Source organism: Scyliorhinus canicula, chromosome 10 (assembly GCF_902713615.1).
Source record: "Scyliorhinus canicula chromosome 10, sScyCan1.1, whole genome shotgun sequence".
Classification (NCBI taxonomy): Eukaryota; Metazoa; Chordata; class Chondrichthyes; order Carcharhiniformes; family Scyliorhinidae; genus Scyliorhinus; species Scyliorhinus canicula.
The window spans coordinates 92,204,314-92,232,216 of NC_052155.1; the positions used below are offsets into that span (position 1 = coordinate 92,204,314).

Genomic DNA, 27,903 nt, shown 5'->3' on the forward strand with positions numbered 1-27,903 from the left:
ATAGTATATTTTGGAGCTTGGGAGGATATTAATTCATCTCCAGCTCTACCTATAAATTGAATTCCAAGTCTGTAAAGAAATTGAAATAATTGACCTTCATAAAAGACATTTTACTTTAAAAAATTCTAAACTAAAAATGTCATATACTCCAATAACTAAGTTGTGAAGTAAAAGTAACTCCCTTTTTGTGGAGGCTGGTAATTACCACCTTCTTTCCAGAATTTCTGATAAAATTCAAGCATGATCAAACTTACTTCAATCTAACTTGCAAATTGTTTGCAAGCTCTTGTTTTGCAGTAGTACATTTCTGTTTAATATCCAGCAGTTTTTTGTGGTTTGTTAACATAATCATTAACTGATTTGCATGACTCAGACATAAATCAGGAAGAACAGATGGGTCTTTCAGGTTTTCAGCTCTCTTCTGATTAGCTAGAAATCCCTGTTGGTACAAACCAAAATAGTGATTATACAAAACTCATATGCATGGAATATTTTTTCAGTACAGAAACACTTAAGTAGTACTCCTAGGCAAAGTGTGTGTTTTAAAGTATATTTATTTCCTTAAACACGTTATTTTTTTAAAAAACGTAGCTTTCTGATTGGGGCAGATTTCAGAGTGTTTATATACCGTAAGGAAACATGTTCTCCGATGTTTACACAAACTGTAACACACACTGCAGAAAAACAAATGTGAACAGGTTTTATATAAAAAGTGGCTCATGAAAAATTGTTGGCTCCAATGAATGCCTGTTACATCATCAGTACATATTTGTTCTGGGTTACAAAGAAATCTATCATCCAAAGAACTCTTGTTTTGCAGTAGTACATTTCTGTTTAATATCCAGCAGTTTTTTGAACTCTTTTGATTGAACTCTTATCAATAGACCAATAAGAAATTAAGGGCCACTATTTTTATTCAACAGTAACTCTGGATCGATGCGCTCTCATGGCATCATAGTTGACACTTGGAAGAAGCAAGGAAGATAAAAAGGACACAGTGTACTTGGGATGGAAGACTCGGTTACACCATGCTAAAACTTTCATCCTTAATTACAAGTCCATCACCTATCCCACCCATGTAATTTCCCCCACCCACACACTTTACAAGTTACCTGAACTCATCTTTAGCATCCTGATTTTAATTGCGAAGACAGTATAGTTAGGAGTGATCATGGCAAAAGGACCATCTTTATATTGAGGATATTATGGCACTACCACTGTGCTAAATGTGATAAGATTCATAACAGACATAACAGCTCATAATTGGGCATCCATGAGATATCATGAACGGTCAGCAGCAAACAGAATTGCATTCAATCACAATCTGTAGCTTCAGGGCCCAGCATAACACTATTTTCAATTACCAACAAACCAGGGGATCAACCCTGGTTCAATGAAGAATACAGGAGGGCATGCTTGCACCAGCACCAAGCATATCTAAAAATGAGCTGTCAACCTAGTGAAGCTACAACACACTACATGCATGCCAAAGAGTGCAATTGACAGAGCCAAGCAATCTTACAACTTACTTATCAAATCAAAGTTCGGCAGTCCTTCCACATAATCTTTTATTAGTGTCACGAGTAGGCTTACATTAACATTGCAATGTAGTTACTGTGAAAAGACCTACTCGCCACACTCTGGCACCTGTTCGGGTACACCGAGAATTTAAAATGTCCATTTCACCGAACAGCACGTCTTTCGGGACTTTGGGAGGAAATCGGAGCACCCGGGAGGAAATCTACACACACACACACACACGGGGCTAATGTGCAGACTGCACACAGACAGTGACCCAAGCCGGAAATCGAACCTGGAGCTGTGAAGCAATAGTGCTAACCACTGTGCTACTGTGCCGCCCATCCAGCCATGAATGGCGGTGGACAATTAAAAACTGAATCAGGGGAGGCAATTCCACAATTATCCCAGCCTCAATGATGGGGAAGCCCAGCATATCAGTACGAAAGACCAGGCTGAAACATCTGCAATCATCTTCAGCCAAAAGTGGCGGATGGATGAGTCATCTCAGGCTCGTCCCGAGGTCCCTGGCATCACAAGATGGAACAATATCCAAATAAACAGGGCATACGAAAGCACAGCAAAACAGGAAAGTAGTGCGCAGAATGGATATTTCCCCAACAGTACATAGCGTTCAGTATTGCTTAGTAAGGCTGAACTGTTTTAATTAGCAGCATTTCTTTCAATGAGATGACTTTATCTTGGGTTCTTCTTAAAAAAAAACTTCGTTAATCCTGACAATTCCAATAATGTAAATACTATATGATTCAAATAGCCAGTGAACAGAATAAAAATTTTCTGCAACAAACTCCCTTGGCAGCACTGAAGTTTCTGCCGATACGGAGCAAATGTAGGGGAACATGAGATTCACTTTTTCACAGAGAAAATATTTGTACCTAATAAATGTGTCTGCCATAAGAGAACGAAGAATGAGAACCACCTATATGTTATACAAAAAGTATTCTAAGCTTTAAAGAAATTTGCCTCACAAATTAAAGGTAAATTTAAAAGCTACCCTACCTACATTGAGTTGTTTCAAGCTAAGAGAGGGAATACACTAACAATTCCATGTCCATTTTTAGAACATTATCTCCTTTTAATGTTACACCATAAATTTGAAGATATTTTCATAACATCAAAAATATCATGACAAATCAGACTGAGGCCTCAATATCACTTTCCTGTCTATCCCCTATAATTCTCAACTCCTTTGTCAATCAAAAATCTGTCTAATTCAACCTGGAGTATACTCCATGACTCAGCTTCCACTGCTCTCTATGCAAGTGAATTCCAAACACTAACAACTCTGAAAAGAAATTCCTCATCTCAGCCTTAAGTGAGAGACCCTTACTTTGAAACTATATCCTCTCATCCTAAATTCCCTATCACAATCCCAGACCAGACACCAACAGCGACTAGGATACTAAACCAATACCGCAATATTTTTGCTTAATTTGAAAGACTGTGCAGAAAGACTACTTCACTCCAGGAGCGATTGCACAAAGAAAAAGGGATTTGATATCAGAAAACAAATCTTCATTAACACAATGTTTATCATACCCAAAAATAGCTTACAATTACCCCTTAAACAATTCTATTCAATAAAGTAAATACAATATCCTTAATTATTATCTCTATTCCCAATTAAATAACATTCAGCTCACAATCCACCCTACATCCCAATGGCACAGAGTAATACAGACTTTCCAGAATAGATTTGGCTCCTGTTAGAACCCCTGCAGACTCTGGCTGAATCTTTTTTAACAAAGCTGTTTCAAGTGGTTTGTTTCAGCTTCCCCTTCTTCTCAGTCACGTGTGCATTGCATAAAATACTATTATTGTTGAAGAGGGGGTTCAGCAATGATACCTCATAAAACTGAATCGTTAGCATGCCACTAGAGTAGTTTTACACCAGTTATTTTTATTAAGGATTGAGATAAATTATAGGACTGAGTAATCATTATTAACCATTAGACGTGTATTTTTAGGACATAGCAGTAATAAGTAATCAAATGGGATTAAGGATAGCTAACTTGACCAAAAGGATATTACTTCTGACATCTTGGGCAGAATTCTCCAACCCCCTCGCCCCGGCCGGCGTAAATCCCACGCCCGCCATGGCCTGAATTCTCTGCCACCCGGGAATCGGTGGGGGCGAGAATCATGCCGCGCCTGTCAGCGGGCCCCCTGCGCTGGTTGGCGGGCCCCCTGCAGCGATTATCCGGCCCTCGATGGGCCGAAGTCCCGCCGCTGTCAGGCCTCTCCCGCCGACGTGGTTTAAACCACCTCTGGTGCCGGCAGGGGCAGGCGGCGGGAGCGAGCCCCTGGAGGGGGGGGGGGGGGGGGGGGGGCACCTGGGTGCTGCCACAGTGGCCTGGCCCGCGATCAGGGCGCACCGATCAGCGGGTGGGCCTGTGCCGTGGGGGCACGCTTTTTATTCCGCCGCCGCCGCCTCCACCATGGCGGAGGCGGAAGAGACCCCCTCCACCGCACATGCGCCAGTGTGACGTCAGCGGCCTCTGACGCTCCGCCGCATGCGCGGACTCAAGCCAACCGGCGAAGGAACTTCGGCCAGCCGTGCGCCGGGACACCAAAGGCCATTCGCATCCGTCGGCGGGGCGCCAACCACTCCGGCGCGGGCGTAGCCGCTCCGCACCTTTGGGGAGGCCCGACGCCAGAGTGGTTCTCGCCACTCCAGTACGCCGGGACCCCCCCCCCCCCCGGTATGGGGGAATCCCAGCCCTTGTCTTTGTGAAACAATTCAGGATGCTGGTTCTGTTGTTCTGATTCTCACAAACAGTCAGCAAGCTACGGGGATTGTAAGCAGCTGTCAGAATGAGGATCAATCATGCGCTGCTTGAAATTCTATTGGGTGAAGTTTAAACGCTGCTTGCAATTCTATTGGATAAGTTTAAAGTAGCAGCTTCAGAGATTGGATCGCATCCAACTGGGGAAGGCTATTGATTTTTGAACGTTGTATAATTACTGTGTTAGGGTCTTTGATCTGCAGAACAGGTCTTGGCTGATATTCAGTCTGTTCTCCGTGTACACGTAGCAAGCTTGATTAAATAGCTATCTTGTCCAGGTTGTGGTGTTTTGTTCCTCTCTGTACTGAGCTGAGCCACAGGGAAGAACCCAATGTGGAAGCTGACTCAATACACAGGTCTTGAAACCGCCACTACATCAATTGCTTTTTTAACTATCCAACTGAGAACAAAAGAACTCATCATAGAATCTACAGTGCAGAAGGAGGCCATTCGGCCCATCAAGTCTGCACCGGCTCTTTGTAAGAGCACCCTACCCAAGCCCACACCTCGACCCAACACTAAGGGCAATTTTGGACACTAAGGGCAATTTAGCATGACAATCCACCTAACCTGCACATCTTTGGACTGTGGGAGGAAACAGAGCACCTGGAGGAAACCCACGAATACACAAGGAGAACGTGCAGGCTCCACACCGACAGTGAATCAAACCGGGAATCGAACTTGGGACCCTGGAGCTGTGAAGCAATTGTGCTAACCACCATGCTACCCGGCTACCCTTATTCTGGTCTAAAGGGTAGCCAGATCAGAACTCAACTCAATGCTTTTTAAAAATGTCTAACTATTTTAGCTCCACCCAACTATGACATCATCTCTCCAGGAACTCCCCCTACTCAAACAGCATTGCATTAGCCCAAGCTTTTTACTCTGGTCAATTTCACCTCTGGCTCTTAAAAGTTTTCTAGTCTTACAAAATAAGATTATTTTTAAAACATGGCTACTGCAGTCAAACACAATCCAACCCAGAAGTTTATCCCTGAAATTGCCTAATTTTTATAATCCAATATATCTAAAATCCTGCATTTAGAACATAGAACGATACAGCGCAGTACAGGCCCTTCGGCCCTCGATGTTGCACCGACATGGAAAAAATCTAAAGGCCATCTAACCTACACTATGCCCTTATCATCCATATGCTTATCCAATAAATTTTTAAATGCCCTCAATGTTGGCGTGTTCACTACTATTGCAGGTAGGGCATTCCACGGCCTCACCACTCTTTGCGCAAAAAACCCACCTCTGACCTCTGTCCTATATCTATTACCCCTCAATTTAAGGCTATGTCCCCTCGTGCTAGCCACCTCCATCCGCGGGAGAAGGCTCTCGCTGTCCACCCTATCTAACCCTCTGATCATTTTGTATGCCTCTATTAAGTCACCTCTTAACCTTCTTCTCTCTAACGAAAATAACCTCAAGTCCATCAGCCTTTCCTCATAAGAATTTCCCTCCATAACAGGCAACATCCTGGTAAATCTCCTCTGCACCCGTTCCAAAGCTTCCACGTCCTTCCTATAATGAGGCGACCAGAACTGTACGCAATACTCCAAATGCGGCCGTACTAGAGTTTAGTACAACTGCAACATGACCTCATGGCTCCGGAACTCAATCCCTCTACCAATAAAGGCCAACACACCATAGGCCTTCTTCACAACCCTATCAACCTGGGTGGCAACCTTCAGGGATCTATGTACATGGACACCGAGATCCCTCTGCTCATCCACACTACCAAGAATTTTACCATTAGCCAAATATTCCGCATTTCTGTTATTCTTTCCAAAGTGAATCACCTCACACTTCTCCACATTAAACTCCATTTGCCACCTCTCAGCCCAGCTCTGCAGCTTATCTATGTCCCTCTGTAACCTGCAACATCCTTCCGCACTGTCTACAACTCCACCGGCTTTAGTGTCGTCTGCAAATTTACTCACCCATCCTTCTGCGCCCTCCTCTAGGTCATTTATAAAAATGACAAACAGCAACGGCCCCAGAACAGATCCTTGTGGTACGCCACTCGTAACTGAACTCCATTCTGAACATTTCCCATCAACTACCACTCTCTGTCTTCTTTCAACTAGCCAATTTCTGATCCACATCTCTAAATCACTAAATCTAAATTTGTCATACCTTTAAAAAATTATCAATATAAACAGATAGCTACATTTTTCGAAAGCCTTTAACTCTAAACATGTCTTATGTTTAAACACAACTTATACTCTATAAGATACATATCATTTTACATTTTAAACATACAAACATAAACATGGGCCTAGTCCACTTCAGTCTTTCTTTTCCAGCTTCGAACATTCCAAATTCTTGCACTTCACAGTTGTGATGAAGCATCGGCAATCACATTTTCTCTTCTTGATACATGTAGGATTTTTTATTTAAACTGTTGTAACAATAAACTCCATCTGACCAGTCTGGCTTCTTGATTTCTAGACTTGCCTAAAAACTTTAATGGATTATGGTCTGTATGTACAATTGTCTCCGATGAATTGTTACCAACATAAATACCAAAATGTTGTAATGCCAAAACCAAACTCAATGTCACCTTCCCATTAGTCGAATATTTCTCTTGATAAACATTTAGTTGGAGAAAAATTACTGATAGGTCTTTCGATTCTTTTATCGTCTTCCTGCAGCAGTACAGCACCAACACCCACGTGCATTAATTGCCACCTTAAATGGCTTAGCATAGTTCGGTTCATCAACACTGGTTAACACAGTCTTCAGATTATCAAATGTCTCCTGACATTCCAACGTTCACTGAACTTCCTTGTGCTTTTTCAGAGATTTAGTCAGTCGAACCACCATGTTGCTGAAATTTGGCCTGAATTACCAGTGGAAACCACTTATGCCCAGAAATGTTAGAATTTCTTTCATCATTGATGGAATTAATTGGAAACTCTCCAGTAGCTTTAGTTTTCACATTCCATGGGCCATCTCGCCATGTCCAATTTTATGGCCTAAGAATGTAGTTTAAGCTTTTACAAATTCACTTTTAGCCAACTTTACCACCAATCCAGCTTCCTGTAGTTAATCAAAAATTATTTTAAATGTACCAAATACTCCTTCCATGTTTGACTGAACACCACCAAATCGTCAATGTGCACTGTTAGTCAAGAAATTACCTTGTTGGTTAGTCTTTGGAATGTTGCTGGCGCATTCTTCATTGCAAATGGCATGACTTTAAATTGATACAGACCACTTGGCGTCATAAAAGTAGTAACCTCCTTCATTTGTCTGATAAAGATATTTGCCAATATCTTTTAAGTCAGTCAAGTTTGGTCATAAAATTTGTTTTTCCCACCTTTTCAACAATCTTCCAAACGATGAATAGGATACGAATCTGACTTTGTAACTTTTGACCTTTCTCTAGTCCACATACAGTCGTTGTGATCAATTCAATTTTGGTTGCATGATGAGCTCCAATCGCTACAACTTACTTCAATTATATCTTCGTTAAGCATGCTGTCAATCTCCTTTATGCTTGTGCTGTCTTTAGTGGATTTAGCCTGTACGGATGCTATTTAATGGGAATAGTATTTCCTACATCTACATCATGCATAATTACTTTCATACACCCCAATTTATTCTGACACATAGCTCTAGATCAGTGCATCTCAAACTATCTGATGTGACGGACCGGCAGTTTTTTTTTTCAATGTGCCAGGGACCGGTGAGCAAAACAAGCCAATCCAGGATTACTGTCTCTTTCTTTTCTGGAAACACTCCAAGTACCGGCAGACGATGGCTCGCGTACCGGCACCGGTACGCGTACCACACTTTGAGAAGCACTGCTCTAGATGACTGTAATAAATCGTTTAGGTCATTTTGATTTTCTCCGGAAGGCAACTCAATAATTTATCCCATATCCTTAATACTTCCTCATTATCCAATTTAATTTGAGGAATGTCAAATTCAGAATCATCTGGATTTATCTCTTCTCCCAGTTACAATGACTAACACCTCCTCAGTCTTTCTTTCATTATCAAACTACCTTTTGAACACATTAACATGACAATTTCCTTCTACCTGGCATGCTTATCAAATAATTCACCATTCAATTTCCTTTCAATTTGATAAGGCCCACTAAATTTTGATGTTAAATGGTTCACCTACCATTGGTAACACTACTAGTACTTTCTCCCCACGAACAAAACTACGATTTTTTGGATCTCTTATCCACCTCTTTTGACATCACACGTTGTGACAATTTTAAATGTTTCCTAGTCAACTCACCAGCCATAGTTAATCTCTCCCTAAAGTTTGACACATAACCCAATAGCGCAGTCTCCGAATGCTGATTCACCAATTTCTCCTTAAACTAATTAAGTGTCCTCTCATCTCATGACCAAAAATCAGTTCAAACGGACTGAATTTGGTTGATATATTAAGTGCAGCCCAATTGCAAATAGAACAAATGGAATTTCTTTATCCAAATCGTTTGGATAATCCTGACTATAAGTCCTCAACATGGTCTTAAGTTTGATGTCATCTTTCTAATGACCTTATGATTGCCAATGATAGTGTTAAGTTAAATTGCTTTATTCCCAAGATTTCCATAACTTCCTTGAAAGCTTCAACATAACATTGAATTTCTTTTGGTAGTCCACATAGAGTAAAACATTTAGTTAACTCCTCTACAACCCTCTTAGATGTAGTGTTTTTTAATGGAATTGCCTATGGACATCTAGTAGACACGTCCATTATGGTCAACAGATAGTGATTCTCACTTTTGATTTTAGGCAGGGGTCCCACGCAATTAATTAGGACCCCAGTAGGGGTGACAGGTGGAAGTGGCTAGCACTGGGACTACGGCGCTGAGGACCCGTGTTCGAATTCCAGCCCTGGATCACTGTCGCGCGAGTTTGCACATTCTTCCCGTGTCTGCATGGGTTTCACCCCCACAACCCAAAGATGTGCAGGTTAGGTGGATTGGCCATGCTAAATTGCCCCTTAATTGGAAAAAATAATTATGTACTCTAAAATTATTATTTTTTTTAAATTAGGACCCTAGTAAAAAGGTTCTTCAAATGCTGGAATGGGTACTAATGGTGCTGGTTTGATTACCACCTGAGGTTTCCCTATTGCTTGATATGTGAGACATGTACGGCAAAATTCAATTACATTCTTATGCAGTGGGTAAGCGTTCTCCAAGGCGGTCTTCAGGACACGCGACAACGCAGAATTGCCGAGCAAAAACTTATAGCTAAGTTCCGCACGCATGAGTGCGGCCTCAACCGGGATCTTGGATTCATGTCACATTACATCCACCCCCCACCATCTGGCCTGGACTTGCAAAATCCTACCAACTGTTCTGGCTTGAGACAATTCACATCTCTTTAACCTGTGATTATCCCTCTCCCTGGATCTGTAATGATTTGATTACCCGCAAATGCTCGCATTCCAAGCATTGTCCAGCATCTCTGACTTTGTCTATATAAATGTTTCTGGAACATACCTCTCCATTCACCTGAGGAAGGAGCTGCGCTCCGAAAGCTCGTGTTTGAAACAAACCTGTTGGACTTTAACCTGGTGTTGTAAGACTTCTTACTATTCTTATGCAGTCCAGGCTAATAGAAATATTTTTGTACTTTTGCTGGAATTTCCTTATCCTAAAAGGCCGCCTACTGACACCTCATGCGCTACTTGCAAAAACCTCCCATCTATAACCCACCAGTAATACCACTTGGATGAACACCTGTCCATTTCTGATCTGCTTGAATATGTAAACAGTCTCCATTTTTTTCATTCATTTATTATTTCTAATGTAATAACACACTCAATCCATTTTGGAATATGCTTTCTGATAAAACTACTTTGTCTCAGAATCTTTCTGCTGTAATTGAACCAACTTGCTTGAACGAAAGATATCTGCTTCATCTGCCAACCGCTCTTGTTCTTTGCCAATCATCTGATCAAGCACAAGTTCTCTTCCTCCCATCTCAACCTGTAGCATTGTGATCTTGTCAGCACACAATCAGGAAACACTCCAGGATATACTTCTTGCAAAACCTCAGTTGTTCGACTTTCCATTAACTTTTCAGCTGTGGGCAGCACGGTGGCCTAGTGGTTAGCACAACCGCCTCACGGCGCTGAGGTCCCAGGTTCGATCCCGGCTCTGGGTCACTGTCCGTGTGGAGTTTGCATTCTCCCCGTGTCTGCGTGGGTTTCGCCCCCACAACCCAAAAATGTGCAGAGTAGGTGGATTGGCCACGCTAAATTGCCCCTTATTTGGAAAAAATAATTGGGTAATCTAAATTTATAATAAAAAAAAACAACTTTTCAGCTGCACCCCCACCTGTGAACCAGCTATATCATTACCTAGGATAAACTGTACCCCTGAAAAAGATAATTTTTCTATAACTCACATCACCACTTTTCACCGGACTCTCTAACCTTACTGTTATAACCCCCACAGAGTCATGATGTAAGGATGATCCGATTCCCCATGGTCTCCACAGAATATGAACTTTCCCAGTAACGGGGGCAGGCTTTCACTTAACAAGAGAAGCCCTCACTAGTAAACCCTGATCTGCACAGAGGTTAGGGAGGGATCCTTCAGGGAGTAGAGAGTTTGATTGTATTATCAATAAACCTTATTCCTCGTTTTCTACCTGTTGATTCATGCCAGCTGCTTGGCAGATTCAATATTTACCTCACATAGTGGCACACTACTCCTCTCACCCCGAATTCCACATATTACCACCTTTTCTGGCAATAGTTACTCCATATCTCCCACCATTAAAGTTTGGCTTGCTCCTGTATCCCTTAAGATTAATCTCCTTACCTACTCCACAGTGTACAGATAAGCAAACCTTACCCTCACAGATAAAATCTTTAAAAATATCTGGCACCTGCTTATCTACCAACCTCTGAAGAGGATGTACACTCTGTTACACCTCAGTTTTTCTTCCCACTTTAATAAACCCCATTGACTTATCCTGTTTGACCAAGTCTGTCTTCCCAATTCTTTTCTTAAACCACCAACACATTTTACAATGAAAACATTTCTGTTTTCTTACCCCTCCTCCACGCAAACATGGGGAGAATGTGTAAACTCCACACGGACAGTGACCTTGGATTGAACCTGGGACCTCGGCCCCTGAGGTAGCAATGCTAGCCACTGTGCCAGCATGCTGCCCTCTACTGTCTTTTAAAAAAAATCGACATGTGGAGGCATATTCTGTCTTTTTTTTTGTATTTTACGTACTGCTTTTGTCTTGTATGCAAATTTCTCCCCTTCATTATTTTTTAGTAATTTTTTTGCAGGTTTCTAAAACTTTCCTAATCTTCTGGGATACCCCGAAACTTTTCAGCATTGCACAACTTTACTTTCAATTTGATACCATTCGTTAGTTATGGATAGTGCATTCTTCGATTAACATCATTCTTTTCCAAAATCATACATCTTTGTTGTTCTGGGCATGCCCAAAACTCAGGGGGTACTGGCAGGGATGCGCAGACGTTATGTCCCGGGTACTGAAAACAAGGGTGGTGATGAGTCCAGAGGTGGCAATTTTTGGAGTCTCGGAAAACCCGGGAGTCCAGGAGGAGAGAGAGAGACTGACGTTTTGGCCTTTGTTTCCCTGGTAGCCCGGCGATAAATTCTGCTGGCATGGAGGGACTCAAAGTCCCCGAAGTCGGAGACCTGGCTATCGGATATGGCGACTTTTCTCGGTCTGGAGAAAATGGAGGGGGGCAACATGGATTAGGGGATTAGTTAGGCAGGTCCTTGTGGGAGACCTGGTTTTTGCACTATGTTGATTGTTCTTTGCACACTGTGTTGTATTGTTATTGTTTACTATGCCAAAATGCCTCAATAAAATTGTTTATCAAAAAAAAGCATACATCTTTTTTGAGAGTTAGCAAATATCTTCCTAATGATTCTCTACTTACCTTTTAACCTATTTCCCCCATCCACTTTAGCCAACTCTACCTTCATAGCCTTGAAACTGCCTTTAAGTTCTTATGATCACTTTTGTTTGAGAGGATCCTTTATGACAAAGTTATAAACTAATCCCGTCTGCATTTTTCTTAGAAACAATCTTTGCCCAGTAGAAACTCATCCTCCAGGTTAATTTTTCAAATTTAATTTGTCCATTATAGGATTAAAATCTCCCACAATTATTGCACTTACCTTTATTACAATCCACTATTATTTGTTTACTTGTGTTCTGTCCTAAAAGTGTAGGTACTATCAGGGGCCCTACAAACCACTCCTATCAGTAACTTATTTCCTTTGTTACTTCTCAAGTCCACTATGCTCAGCTGTTGAAATGTTTTATTTCCATATTGTAAACTATATAAACTTGCAATAGAAAATAGAAAAATGTCAATAATTGTTTTGAAAAATTTGCATGTACAATAACATTTGTGGTGCCAGAGAACAAGCAGATAGTTAATGTAATCCCTATATTTAAGAATGGGGAATAGAACATGTCCAATGAATTATAGACCAGCTTAACATCAGCAGACGGCAGACGGGGGGGGGGGGGGGGGGGACTCAGTGGGCCGGTCAAGAGGGTACACGTGTACGTGCATTTGTGGGGACTGAAGGCGGATGTGGTAATGCTGCAGGGGACCCACCTTAGAGTAGCTGATCAGATTAGGTTAAGGAAAGGTTGGGTCGGACAGGTTTTCCACTCGGGACTGGACTCAAAGACCAGAGGGGTCGCAGTCCTGATCAACAAGCAAATGGTGTTTGAGGTGGGTAGAATAGTGTCAGATGGGGCAGGCCGGTTATGGTCAATGGGAAATTGGAGGGGGTGCAGGTGATATTAGTAATTGTATACGCGCAAAACTGGGACAATGTGGTGTTTATAAAGAGGATGCTGGGGAAGATACCGGACCAGGATTCGCATACCCTGGTCATGGGAGGGGACTTCAATATAGTTATTGACCCTGGTTTTGACCGGTCAAGCTCAAAAATGGGCAGGGTGCCAGCAATGGCTAAGGAGCTAAAAGGGTTCATGCAGCAGATGGGGGGGGGGGGGGGGATCGATTTCTTCATTCTGAGCAGGGCTTTACTGACGGGGGTGGTGGACACAGGGTACTCGGCGATTACAATCTCAGATCATGCCCCACACTCGCTTGACCTACAGGTTATTAAAGACAGTAATCAGCGCCCGCACTGGAGGTTAGACGTGGAGCTCTTAGCGGATGAGCAGGTGTGCGGGCGGTTGAGTAAATGTATTCAGAATTACCTGGAGGTCAATGACACGGGGGAAAATTCAGCAGCGGTGGTCTGGGAGACATTGAAGGCGGTGGTTAGAGGGGAGCTGATCTCAATAAGAGCCCACAGGGAGAAGGTGGACAAGACGGAGACGGACCGACTGGTAAAGGACATACTACAGGTCGACTGGAGGTATGCGGAGACCCCAGAGGCAGTGCTTCTGAGGGAACGGCAGAGGCTACAGGCGGAGTTCGGCTTGTTAACCACAGGGAGGGCGGTGGAGCAGCTGAGAAAGGTGAGGGGGGCGATCGATGAGCACGGAGAGAAGGCCAGCAGAATGCTTGCACAGGAGCGTAAAAAGAGGGAGGCAGCCAGGGAGATAGGGAAAGTAAAGGATGGAGACGGGACCCTGGTGGGAGACGCAGCAGGGGTGAATAAGGCGTTTAAGGATTTTTATAGTAGGCTGTATGGGTCGGAACCCCCACCGGGGCCAGAGGGGATGAGGCACTTCCTAGGGGGGCTGAATTACCTGAAAGGTGGACGGAGAGCTGGTAGAAGGGCTGGGGGCCCCGATCAGGATCCAAGAGATAGTGGAGGGGCTGAAGGCCATGCAGTCAGATAAAGCCCCGGGGCCGGACAGGTACCGAGCGGAGTTCTTCAAAAAGTTCTCTGGGATATTGGGGCCGCTGTTGAGGAGGACATTCAATGAGGAATTGGAGAGACAGGTGCTTCCCCCGACGATGTCACAGGCCATGATCTCGCTGAATCTGAAATGGGATAAGGATCCGGAGCTGTGGGTCCTACAGGCCGATCTCCCCGAGAGCCTCAAGGGGCTGGAAGGGGTTTGTCCAGGGGGGGGGGGACAACACAGAGTCTCACTTTACATGGACGACCTGCTCCTCTATGTGTCGGACCCGGTGGTGGGGGGGGGGGGAGAAATCATGAGGATTATGGGGGAATTTGGCCGGTTCTCAGGGTACAAACTAAATTTGGGGAAGAGCAAGATGTTTGTGATCCAGGCAAGGGAACAGGAGAGGTGATTGGGGGAACTGCCGTTTAGAGTGGTTGGGGGAAGTTTTAGGTATCTAAGCATCCAAGTGACGCGGGAATGGGAACGGTTACACAAACTTAATCTGGCCCGGCTGGTGGACCAAACGAAGGATGATTTTTGGAGGTGGGACGGTGAAGATGACAGTCCTTCCGAGATTCCTGTTTGTGTTCAGTGTCTCCCCATTTTACTCTGCGCTTCTTCTTTAAACGGGTTTACAAAGTTATCACGGGCTTTGTATGGGCCAGCAAGACCCTGCGAGTAAAAAAAGGGGATGATTCAGCGGAGCCGGGGAGAGCGCGGGCTGGCGCTGCCAAACTTCAGTAACTATTATTGAGCAGCGAATATAGCCATGATCAGGACGTGGGTGGTGGAGAGAGTGTCAGCATGGGAGCGTATGGAGGCGGCCTCATGTAAGTGCACCAGTTTGGGGGCGCTGATAACGGCGCCTCTGTCGTTCCCGCCGGCATGGTACTCCACCAGCCCCGTGGTGGTGGCAACCCCGAGAGTCTGGGGGCAATGGAGGAAGCTAGTGGGAGCGGAGGGAGCATCGGTCTGGTCCCCAATCTGTAATACCACCGGTTTGCCTGGGAAAGATGGACGGGATATTTTGGAGATGGCAGAGGGCAGGAATTGGGAGGATTATCATAGAACTTACAGTGCAGAAGGCCGCCATTCGGCCCATCGAGTCTGCACCGGCTCTTGGAAAGAGCACCCTACCCAAGGTCAACACCTCCACCCTATCCCCATAACCCAGTAACCCCACCCAACACCAAGGGCAATTTTGGACAGTAAGGGCAATTTATCATGGCAAATCCACCTAACCTGCACATCTTTGGACTGTGGGAGGAAACCGGAGCACCCGGAGGAAACCCACGCAACACACGGGGAGGATGTGCAGACTCCGCACAGACAGCGACCCAAGCCGGAATCTGTTTACAGAAGGGAGCTTTCCCAACTTGAGGGAGCTGGAGGAGAAATTCGGATTGGCGAGGGGAAATGAATTTAGGTACCTGCAGGTGCAGGACTTCCTAAGTAGACAGGTCTCAACCTTCCCGCTCCTACCACCAAAGGGGATTCAGGATAGGGTAGCTTCCAGAGTAAGGGTGGGAGAAGGGAAGAAGGTCTCCCACATCTATATGGAGCTCATGGGGTCAAAGGACATGCAGACTGAGGAGGAGTTAGGAGGAGAGATAGAGGATGGTCTCTGGGCAGATGCGTTGTGTAGAATCATCGCATCCACATGTGCCAGGCTCAGCCTGATACAGTTCAAGGTCGTTCACCGGGCTCATATGACAGTGGCCCGGATGAGCAGGTTCTTTGGGGTAGAAGACAGGTGTGCAAGGTGTGCTGGGGGCCAGCGAACCATGTCCATATGTTCTGGACATGCCCAAAGCTCAGGGGATTCTGGCAGGGGTTTGCAGACGTTATGTCCACGGTGTTAAAAACAAGGGTGGCACCAAGTCCGGAGGTGGCGATTTTCGGGGTGTTGGAAGATCCAGGAATCCAACAGAAGCAAGAGGCAGAGACAGATACTATTAGCTTGGAGGGACTCAAAGCCCCTGAAGTCGGAGGCCTGGCTCTTTGACATGGCTAGCTTTCTTGGTCTGGAGAAAATCAAGTTCGCCTTGAGAGGGTCACTGTTGGGGTGGCAACCATTAGTCGACTTCTCTGCAGAAAATTAATCGTCAGCAGAAGGGGGAGGGGGTTAGTTTAGTTTAGAGTAGGGGGTTAATAAAGGTGGGACCTGCAAGGGAGGTAGCAGGCTTTTGTTTGCACTATGTTGTTTATTTTGTCATTGTTGTAAAACCAAAAAATACCTCAATAAAATGTTTATTAAAAAAAGGTTTTTCCTTTTCTTTCATTTTAATAAAGTTTGTTATGAAATAACTAAGCCCTATTTCATTTCATTTCTCATATTATCACTGCTGGAACGAATCGGTCTTTCCGCACCGCATTAAAACCTATGGCATCTGGTCCAGTCTATTAGCCACCGTTGGAGCTGACCTGGGTCTATAACATAATGGAGTAGATGTAATTAATAAAAAGCTCCATGTTAGTCTAACGAATAAGGTCAGAGAATGTGTAGGTGGGACAAGTGGCAGAGTGGCTTGTTGGCTGGCTTGAGGCAGAAAACAGAGGGTGAGAAAAAAGGGTAGTTTTCAAAGTGGCAGAAGGTGGGAAGTAGCCTTACAAAAAGTTCAATGCTGGACCACTGCTGTTCATAATTTACACTAATGATTTAAACATTGTAAGAAGTCTTACAACACCAGGTTAAAGTCCAACAGGTTTGTTTCAAACACTAGCTTTCGGAGCACTGCTCCTTCCTCATTCACCTGAGGAAGGAGCAGTGCTCCGAAAGCTAGTGTTTGAAACAAACCTGTTGGACTTTAACCTGGTGTTATAAGACTTCTTACTGTGCTCACCCCAGTCCAACTCGGCACCTCCACATCATGATTTAAACATTAGAATCAAAGACAAATTTTTAAATTTGCAGATGATATGACACCAATACTGAGGACTGCAATGAATTACAAGACGACATTAATAAACTTGCAGAATGTACAAATAATTAACTAATTAAGTTCAACACACAAATGTGAGGTAATACATTTTGGAAGGTGTAAGAACCATAGAATCTACAGTGCAGAAGGCGGCCATTCGGCCCATCAAGTCTGCACCGACCCTTGGAAAGAGCCCCATACTGAAGCCCATACCTCCACCCTAACTCAGTAACCCTTCCTAAGGTTTTTGGACATGAAGGGCAATTTAGCATGGCCAATCCACTTTATCTGTACATCTTTGGACTGTGGGAGAAAACCGGAGCACCCGGAGGAAATCCATGCAGACACAGAGAGAATGTGCAGACTCCCCACAGACAGTGACCCCCAAGCCGGGAATCGAACCTGGGACCCTGGAGCTGTGAAGCAGCAGTGTCGCCCAAGAATAGATGGAGTACAAGAACAAGGGATAGATCTTGCCATACAAAAACGCCGATCAGTAAAACTTGTGCCACAGGTCAAATACCATAAAAAGGCAAACTTGAGAATGTGCTATTACGGAAAATAGTTGAAGCAAATAGTATAGATATTTTAAGGGGAATCTGGACAAGCATTTGAGGAAGGGGGGAATAAGTGATTACAATGGTAGATTTAAATGATAAAATATGGTAGGAGGATCAAGGAGCATAAACTAGTTGGACTGAACAGCTTGTTTCTGTGTCGTACATCATATTCAAAGTGGAGATTAAAAATAGCAAAATCAGGGCAGCACGGTGGCCTAGTGGTTAGCACAGCCGCCTCACGGCGCTGAGGTCCCAGGTTCGATCCCGGCTCTGGGTCACTGTCCGTGTGGAGTTTGCACATTCTCCCTGTGTCTGCGTGGGTTTCGCCCCCACAACCCAAAAATGTGCAGAGTAGGTGGATTGGCCACGCTAAATTGCCCCTTAATTGGAAAAAATAATTGGGTAATCTAAATTTATTAAAAAAAATAGCAAAATCAACTACGATAAAATAGTATTAAAGTTGGAAAAACTCAGATTTTTTTTAAAAAACCAATCATCACAGGAGAATAGACCTCACAGAATCTAACTGGATGCATCTGAACCCACTGGCATCAGCATATGTGGATGGTCATTGCAGTAGGCACTGGTATTAATAAACTAATCGAACAAAACACCGCTAAAATCAACCAATTCAGAGAGCAACAGGAATCAACAAATTAATAGATAAACACATCAACAGGTTCATTGATGAATTCTAAATTAGTGCAAGAGCTAGTCAGAATTAGCACTTAATTGGCTTATTTGCCTGTGGACAAGGAGTTATTGTAATTGAGCATCCCTAGAACGACCAGGGATATGTATCAGCTACAAAGGCTTCCAATCCATTCAGCTGGTGTACAATCATAAAGTTATTTCTGCCTGTGTGCGCAAGATTTCTGGAAGTTTCCAAAATACTTTCATCCTGTGCCAGTTCTAGCTCTCATTGTGCTGAGAAATGGACTTTTATGGGATACCATGTTGGCCTTAAGGAATACCAACTACACACTTGGCTCGTCCAACACCATGTCCGACAGGTACATTATAATGACATTATTACGCCTAGTTGTGCGACTGAACAAGCCATCAATATACTGAATGTGATTCAGCTGCCTGCATAGATCAGTGTGCACCAGAAAGGGTCTCAAGTGGAGGGGTTATTCTGTTAATGTTAGCACAATAGAATCATTGAATTCACAGCACAGAAGGAGGCTATTTGGTCCATCGAGTCTGCACCGTCCCTGGGAAAGAGCACCCTACTTAAGCCCACACCTCCACCTTATCCCCATAACCCAATAACCTCATCTAACCTTTTTGGACACAAAGGGCAATTTAGGATAGCCAATCCACCTAACTGGCACACCTTTGGACCGTGGGAAGAAACCGGAGCACTCTGAGGAAGCCCACGCAGAAAAGAGCTAACATTTCAAGTCCGATGACTCTTTGACAAAGAGTCATCGGACTCGAAACGTTAGCTCTTTTCTCTCCCTACAGATGTTGCCAGACTTGCTGAGACTTTCCAACATTTTCTTTTTCGTTTCAGATTCCAGCATCCGCAGTAATTTGCTTCTAACCACCGTGCTGCCCAGTGGGATGATCCAAGTTCAGAAAACTAGGATATAAAAGCTGTTTGGGTAGATATGAGAAATGATAACGGCAAAAAGGCATTTATGGGAGTGGTGTACAGGCCCCCGAAGAGTAACTACAGTAGGAGGGGGAAAAGAAAAATAATGGGAGCTTGTCACAAAGATACAGCAATTACCATTGGGGATTTTAATCTACATATGGGCGGCACAGTGGTACAGTGATTGGCACTGCTGCCTCACAGCTCCAGGTTCCCGGGTGCAATTCCGGCAACTGTGATCCTCACCACCGGAACCACCACAGACCCAATGTGTGCAATCTATGGTCAAACAGAACTGCATCATCGCACCAACACTCTTCTCCATCATGCTGAAGCTCCCTGCTTGAGTGGAGCTAAACTACCAGACGGGAAACTGTTCAACCTCCGCCGCTTCCAGGACATAACGAAGACCACCCCAACCTCTTTCTTCAGTACGCAGATGACACCTGCATGCGTGCATAGTCAGAGCCCGAGCACCTGGTCACAAAAGCCTCCATCCGCCAACAACCCCGATTCAAACCTCCACCCCGGCCTCTGCTCTCGTCCTAGTCTAAACCAAATCTCCAGTCAGTGGGGCACATGGTCCAAAATAACTATCCCCGCGAACTGTGCCCCCTCCACCCCCAACCAAAATCTCCCGACTCACCACAAAATAATCAATCCTGGAATACACCTTATAAACGTGTGAAAAAAAGGAATACTCACTTCCCCCTGGGATCTGAAAGCACCATGTATCCACCATACCCATCCTCTCCATAAACCCACCCAGCTCCCTCGCCATTCAAACCCTGTCCATCAACCTGGGGCTCAACCTATCCACCCTCGGCTCTAGGACACAATTAAAATCTCCTCCCATGATGAGGAGATGCGTGGCCAAATCTGGGATCACTACCAGCAACCCTCTAATAAAACACACATCGTCCCAATTTGGTGCGTACACGTTTACCAACACACTGGCATCCCTTCCAGTACCCCACTCACAATTACATATCTTCCATCCAGATCCCTCACTTCCTCACAAATCCCATTTTCTTGCTCATTAAAATTGCTACTCTCTGCAACTTCGAATTAAATCCAGAGTGGAAAACCTGATTGACCCACCCCTTCCTTAACCTAACCTGGTCCTTCACGCGGAGGTATATCTCCTGCAGAAAGAGCACCACCGCTTTTAAGCTCCTGAGGTGCATGAACACCCACAATCTTTTAACTGGACCTTACCCTCCTCCACCCAAACACTCCTCCTGAACTCCAGGCCACATCACCTGAAAGCCAAACACAAACCGTCCCATAAAACAGGAGGAGGGGTGGGAACATCCATCCCCACAAAAACTCTTCATCCTTACCATCCCTTACAATCCCAACAATAAACAGCAAATCCAAAAAAGGACCCCCTCCAAATCGGAGGGGACAGAAATCCCTACCGCACTTCAAACTTATTCCCAACCATTCCAAAATGCCAGCACCCCGGTTCCCAAACATTGCCTACTCAGTTCGTCCCCCAGTTTATGTTCATTAATGAAGTCCTCTGCCACTTCTGGAGTCTCGAAGTAATACTCCCGGCCTTCAAACGTCACCCATAATTTCACCGGGTGGAGCACCCCAAACCTGATCCGCGCTGGTATAGCACCACCTTGGGTGTGTTGAACCCTGCCCGCCGTTTCGCCAACTCGGCTCCAATGTCCTGATATATTCGGACCTTGTTCCCCTCCCATTAACAGGTGCACTTTTCCCTGACCCAACCCAAAATCCTCTCATCTCCCAGGCCAATATACCCAGTATCGAGGCACTGATCACGCTCGGCCAGCCGCAAAGGGTAGGCCACATTGCCCGCACGCCCGACGCAAGACTCACGAAACAAGTTCCCTACTCCGAGCTCTGCAATAGCAAGCGATCACTAAGAAGGGAGAGGAAACACTACAGGACACTCTGAAACGCTAAATAAATGTGGATACTTTTTTTCCCACTTTGTGCTTTCTCAGGCAAGAGATTTCCACGTAGAAAACACAAAGTAGAAAAAAAGTATTCGCAAGGACGTCAATCACCTTGACCGTCATAGGGTGGAGGCCAAGCACAAACAGCGGAAAGAGGGCGCAGACTCCAGAGCATCCCACCCACTCACTGCATCAAACAGCACCTGCCGAACCTATGACAGAATATGGGAATCTACAATCGGATTATTCAGCCACCACAGAACCCACCTCCCCGGAGTGGAAGCAATTCATTCTCGATGCTGAGGAACTGCCCAAGAAGAAGGAGAAGGTACATAACAACAAATTGTTGAATCTGTGCGATGACAAGTTCCCAGGAGCTGATGGACTTCATCCGGAAGTCTTACAAGAAGTGTCTAGGGAGGCAGTTGATTTTAATTTTATAAAATTCCATGGAATCGGGGAAGGTTCCATTAGATTGGAAAATAGTGAATGTAACTCCTTTATTCAAAAAAGGCGAGAGACAGAAAGCAGAAAATTACAGGTCTCTTAGCTTAGCATCTGTCATAGGAAAAATGTTCAAAGCTAAAATTCAAGATGGTATAATAGGGCCCTTAAAAAATTCACGGCAATTAGGCATTGTCAGTATGATTTTTTGAAAGAGAAATCATTTTTAACCAATTTTTTGGAGTTCTTTGAAGAAGTAAAATGTTTTGCGGATAAAGAGGAACCAGTGATGCTCCTTAATTGGATTTTCAGAAGGCATTTGATAAGATACCACATCAAAGGTTCTTGCGGGGGTAACATGGCATGGATAGAAAATTGGCTAGCTAACAGGAAACAGAGTACATAAATAGGTCATTTTTTTGGTTGGCAAGTGGCGTTCCACAGTGATCAGTGCAGGGCCTCAACTTCTTACAATTTATATAAATGACTTGGATGAAGGGACTGAAGGTACAATTGCTAACATTATTAATGACACAAATATTGGTAGGAAAATGAGCCGTGAAGACGACAATGACTTGGATGAAGAGACTGAAGGTACGATTGCTAACATTATTGACACAAACATTGGTTGGAAAATGAGCTCTGAAGAGTACATAAAGAAGCTACGAAAGGAGACAGGTAGGTTAGGCGAGTGGGTAAAGATCTGGCAAATGGTGCATAACGTGGGAAATTGTGAAATAGTCTATTTTGGCAAAAGGAAAAAAAAGGCATATTATGTAAATAATGAGATTGCAGAGCTCGAGATACAGAGGGATCTGGGTGCCCCCGCCATGAATAGCAAAAGGTCAGCATGCAGGTACAGCAAGTAATTAGCAAAGCCAACAGAAAGTTATTGTTCAAAGCAATGGGAACTAAGTACAGAAGTAGGGCGGTTATGCTTCAGTTATACCGGGAATGGTGAGACCATATGTAGAATATGTTACATTACTCTTTGGTAATGCATCGTTACTCTTTGCTTTTTAATCCAGAATGGTCTGATTGTGTAATTCTGAAGAAACCACCAACCCTTAACTTAAAGCAAAACAGATTTTTTTTTTGTAAAACATTTTATGAAAGGTATTTATAATTTTATAATAACAGTAAACAGTACAAATACAAATATAAACATAGTGCATAAACCATCTCCATCCCTAACAAATCCCACCTGCCCTAAACAGAAAATAGCCTAACTTTCCCCCCCACCGCACCCTTTTTCTTATTGCCTCTGCTGACAGTTCGTTCTCCCCAAAGAAGTCGACAAACGGCTGCCACCCCTGGTCGAAGCCTAGCATTGACCCTCTTAAGGTGAACTTAATTTTCTCAAGTCTGAGAAACCCGGCCATGTCACTAACCCAGATCTCGGGGGCTTCGAGTCCCTCCAAGCTAGCAATATCCGTCTCCGGGCTACCAAGGAGGCAAACATATGGACAGGGTTTGCTGGCCCTCCCACACACCAGTCCTGTATCCCAAAAAACTCTCTCATCTGGGCCACCGTCATGTGTGCCCTATGTACCACCTTGAATTGTATCAGGCTGAGCCTGGCACATGATGAGGACGTGTTAACTCTGCTCAAAGCATCTGCCCACAGACCCGGCTCTATCTCCTCTATCCCGCCCCCCCCCCAGCTCATCTTCCCATTTGGACTGTACTACCCCCAGCTCATCTTCCCATTTGGATAATAATAATAATACTAACAATAATAATGCTAATAATACTAATACTAATAATAATAATAATAATAATAATACTACTAATAATAATCGCTTATTGTCACATGTAGGCTTCAATGAAGTTACTGTGAAAAGCCCCAGTCGCCACATTCTGGTGCCTGTTCGGGGAGGCCGGTACGGGAATTGAACCTGCACTGCTAGCATTGTTCTGCATTACACGCCAGCTGTGAGTTACCTCTGACTCCATGAGTTATTCATAGATATCCAAGACCATCCCCTCTCCCACCCCCGTTCTAGAAACTACCCTGCTCTGTACCCCCCGTGGCAGTAGGAGCGGAAAGGTCGAAACATGCCTTCGCAAAAAATCCCATGTCTGCAGGTATCTAAACCCCATCCCTCTCGGCAATTTAAATTTCTCCTCCAAATCCTCCAAAGAGGGAAAGCTCCCATCAATGAATAAATCTCCCATCCTCTCGATCCTTGCTCTCTGCCATCTCGGAAACCCCCATCTAGCCTCCCCGGAACAAACCGATGATTGTTACAAATTAGAGCCTAGACCGATGCTCCCTCCACCCTCATATGCTTCCTCCACTGCCCCCAGACGCTCAAGGCCGCAACTACCACCGGGCTTGTGGAGTATCAGGCCGGCAAGAACGGCAGAGGTGCCGTTATCAATGCCCCCAGACTTGTGTCTTTACACGATGCAGCCTCTGCTCGCTCCCACACTGACCCCTCCCACTACCCACTTCATAATCATGGTTATGTTTGCCGCCCAGTAATAGTTGCAAAAGTTCGGCAGCACCAACCCACCCTTCCCTCCGACTACTCTCCAGCTCCGGACCAAACCCTTCCAGTTCCTTGATGCTCTTTGCGCCATCGCCAGTGGCTCTATGGCCAAAGCAAACAGCAGCGGGGAGAGGGGACAACCTTGCTTTGTCCTTCGGTACAGTTTAAAATAGACCAATGTCAGCCAATTCGTTCGTACACTCACCACCGGTGCAACAAATGAACCCAATCAATGAAGCCCCGCCCAAACCTGAACCGCCATAACACCTCCCACATATAATTCCATTCCACCCGGTCGAAGGCCTTTTCTGCATCCATCGTGACCAATACCTCATCACGATCACATTTAAGAGTCTTCTAACATTGGCCGTTAGCTGCCTGCCCTTAACAAACCCAGTCTGGTCTTCCCTATCACCTCCAGGACACAAATCTTCTATCCTTGAGGCCAAGATTTCAGCCAACAGTTTGGCATCGACATTCAATAGGAAGATTGGACTGCATGACCCGCATAGCTCTGGGTCCTTCTCCCGCTTCAGGATCAAAGAGATCGAGGCCTGTGATGTCGTTGGGGGAAGAACACCCCGCTCCCTTGCCTCATTAAATGCCCCCACCAGCAGCAGGCCCATCATCTCAGAGAACCTTTTGTAAAATTCCACTGGGTAGCCGTCCGGTCCTGGCGCCTTATCGACTGCATGGTCTCTAGCCATTCTGTTATTTCTTCAATCTCGATCGGGGCTCCCAACCTCTCCACCAACCCTTCCTCCACTTTCGGAAACTTTACTCTCCCAAAAACGGCCTCATCCCCTCCACCCCCGCTGGGAGTTCCAACTCATATAGCCGACTATAAAATTCCTTAGCACCCTGTTCAGCCCTGCTGGGTCCAAGACCGTATTCCCTCCTCTGTCCTTCATTCTTCCTATCTCCCTGGCCGCCTCCCTTTTCCTTAGCTGGTGTGCAAGCATCGTTCTGGCCTTCTGTCCAACTCGTATATCGCCCCCCTCGTCTTCCTTAACTGCTCCACCACCTTCCCCGTAGACAACAGACCAAACTCCACCTGTAGTTTCTGCCGCTCCTTCAATAACCCTGCCTCCGGGGTCTCCAAATATCTTCTGTCAACCTGGATTATTTCTCCAACCAACTATTTATCTCTGTTCGCTGCAGCTTCTCCCTACAGGCCCGTGTCGATATTAGCTCCTCCCTAACCACTGCCTTCAGCACTTCCCAAACAGTTGCTGCCAAAACTTCTTCCGTGTCATTTATTTCCAGTTAGTTCTGGATGGAGTCCCTCACAGGCCCGCACACCCCCCTCGTCCGCAAACAATCCCACATCCAATCTCCATTAGGGGCGCTGGCGACCTGCCTTGCTCATCCGTAAATCCACCCAATGTGGGGCATGGTCCGACACAGCAATCGACCAATACTAGGTATCAACCACCCCACGGCAGTAAAGCCCTGTTCAAGATTTTTTTTTTTTTTAAATCGATCTGGGAGTATACTTTGTGCACATGGGAAAAGAAAGAAAACTCCTTCGTTCTTGGCCATCCAAACCACCACGGTTCTACACCCCCCCTCGGCTCCATGAACCCCTTTAGTTCCTTCGCCACTGCTGGCACCCTCTTGTCATTGACCTCGACCGGTTCAACCTTGGATCAATGACCGTATTAAAGACCCCCCTCACCTTCATGATTAGCTTATGCGAGTCCAGGTCCAGAATCTTCCCTAACACCACTCTCATAAACTCCGCAGCGTCCCGGTTTGGTGCGTAAATATTCACGAACACCACCGGCATCCCCTCCAGCTTCCTGCTCACCATGATATACCTACACCCTGCATCCACAACTATATTCCCTGTCTCAAATGACACCCACTTATTGGTCAGGACCACGACCACCCCCCCTAGTCTTAGAATCCAACCCAGAGTGAAATACTTGACCGACCCACCCCTTCCTCAATCTAGTCAGATCTATTACCCTCAGGTGTGACTCCTGTAGCATTGCCACGACCACCTTCAATCCCCTCAAATGCGCGAACACGCGAGCCATCGTAACCGGCCCATTCAGCCCTGTAGCGTTCCATGTGATCAGCCTGGTTGGGAGGCATCCCGCCACCCCCCCACCCCCCCCCCCAATCATCCATCACCTTTCTTAGGCTAGCCTCCAGCTCGCGTCCCGCTCCTCCTCAGGCCTCAACCTCCCATATGACTCCCAACAACAATCCTTCGCTTGTCAGCAGAGCAATTCCCTTCCACCCACCCCCCTCGCTCACCTTCCTGCCCCCCCCAATTAACAAAACAATCCCAACCCCGCTCAGAACAATCCCAACCCTCCCTCAATAAACCTATCACCTGCTCGCCCCCCCATTGCGCTTCCGTAAGCTAGCCTGGTAGCCCCCGGCCATGGCGCCAAACATCCTACCCACTATTGTTCACCCTCCCACCCCCCGCTCGAACATACATATTCAAAACAGCACAGTCCCCAACAAACACACAGAAGAAAAAAATCTCCCCCATCCCCCCACAAGAACAAAGTTGACTTACAGAACTGAGCAATGGCTCAAAAATTGATACAGAAAGCACTCCATGTACAGTTCAAAACAAAAATAACTTTTACAGAATCGATACACCATTATTTGCCCCCAAAGTTGAGTGTTTTCAGTCACCTGCTCGCCTTTTATCTTGAACAAAGTCCATAGCTTGTCCGGCGATGCAAAATAATGCTCCTGACCCTCATAGGTGACCCACAAACGAGCTGGATGTAGCATTCCAAACTTCATCCCCTTCTTGAAGAGGGCTGATCCCGCTCTTCTTTTGGCCAGTTCCGCACCCAAGTCCTGGTAAATGTGCAGCTCACTGGTTTCCCACTTGCAGCTTCCTGTCTGCTTGGCCTACCGCAAAATCTGTTTCTCATACAGGAACCGGGTGTGCATTCGCACCACCATTGCCCTCAGCAGCTCATTCACATGCGGCTTCCTCGCAAGCGCTCTATGCACTCTGCCACTTCCAAGGGTCGAGCAAACGCCCCATCATCCATTAACTTTTCAAGCATACTTTCCACATATGCACATATGCCCAAGCATGCGATCCCTCGCTGCCCTCCGGGAGGCCAACGATCATCAAGTTCTGTCTATGGCACCTATTCTCTAGGTCCTCCACCTTTTCCTGTAGCCTTTTCTGGTAATCCCTCATCACCCCACCTCCGCTTCCAGCGCGATTAGCTGGTCCTCGTGCTTGGCCACCTTCTCCTCCCTCTTCTGGATCGCCAGTCTTGATCGGGTCTAAACCTTTCTTTTGCTTGGCGAAACTCTCCTGAATGAATTTCACCAACTGTACCGTTGACCACTGGGCCGCCAAGCCAGGATCCTGCACCTATGCCATGTTTTCCTGTGCTGCAGGTTCTGCACGTGTCTTCTTTGCTCGGCTTTTTCTTCTTATAAGACCACTTCTGGTCCATGTCTCCATGACTCGATGGGCCGAATGGCCTCCTTCTGCACTGTAAATTCTATGAAATACTGGTGGGGATTCCTCCTCATTGTCTTACCTGCCACTAATTTTTCCAATAAAATTCCCAAAAAGTTGGGAGAAAAAGTCCAAAAGGTCCATCATGAGCGGGAGCTACCAAATACGCAACCTCCTACTCCATGGCCGCCACCGGAAGTTGCAAAAACAGATTTATTGAATAACGAATTGATTAATATGGAGTTTGCACACTCCACAGTAATCGAGTAATCTATATTAAAGTATTAACTAATCTAAACTACACATGCTTACTATGCTGTGCTCTATCTCTCTAACACGTGTTGTC

The 27,903-nt window shown here is 45.3% G+C and overlaps 1 protein-coding gene across 2 annotated transcripts in view; it reads right to left on the bottom strand.

Annotated features, from left to right (window-relative positions):
• rb1cc1 (RB1-inducible coiled-coil 1) overlaps window positions 1-27,903 on the bottom strand; it is a 283,146-nt gene that overhangs the window by 176,301 nt on the left and 78,942 nt on the right. For both annotated transcript variants that reach the window (XM_038809347.1, XM_038809345.1), the window contains exon 8: window positions 255-439. In XM_038809347.1, the coding sequence (XP_038665275.1) occupies window positions 255-439 (185 nt within the window). The remainder of the gene's footprint in view (window positions 1-254; window positions 440-27,903) is intronic.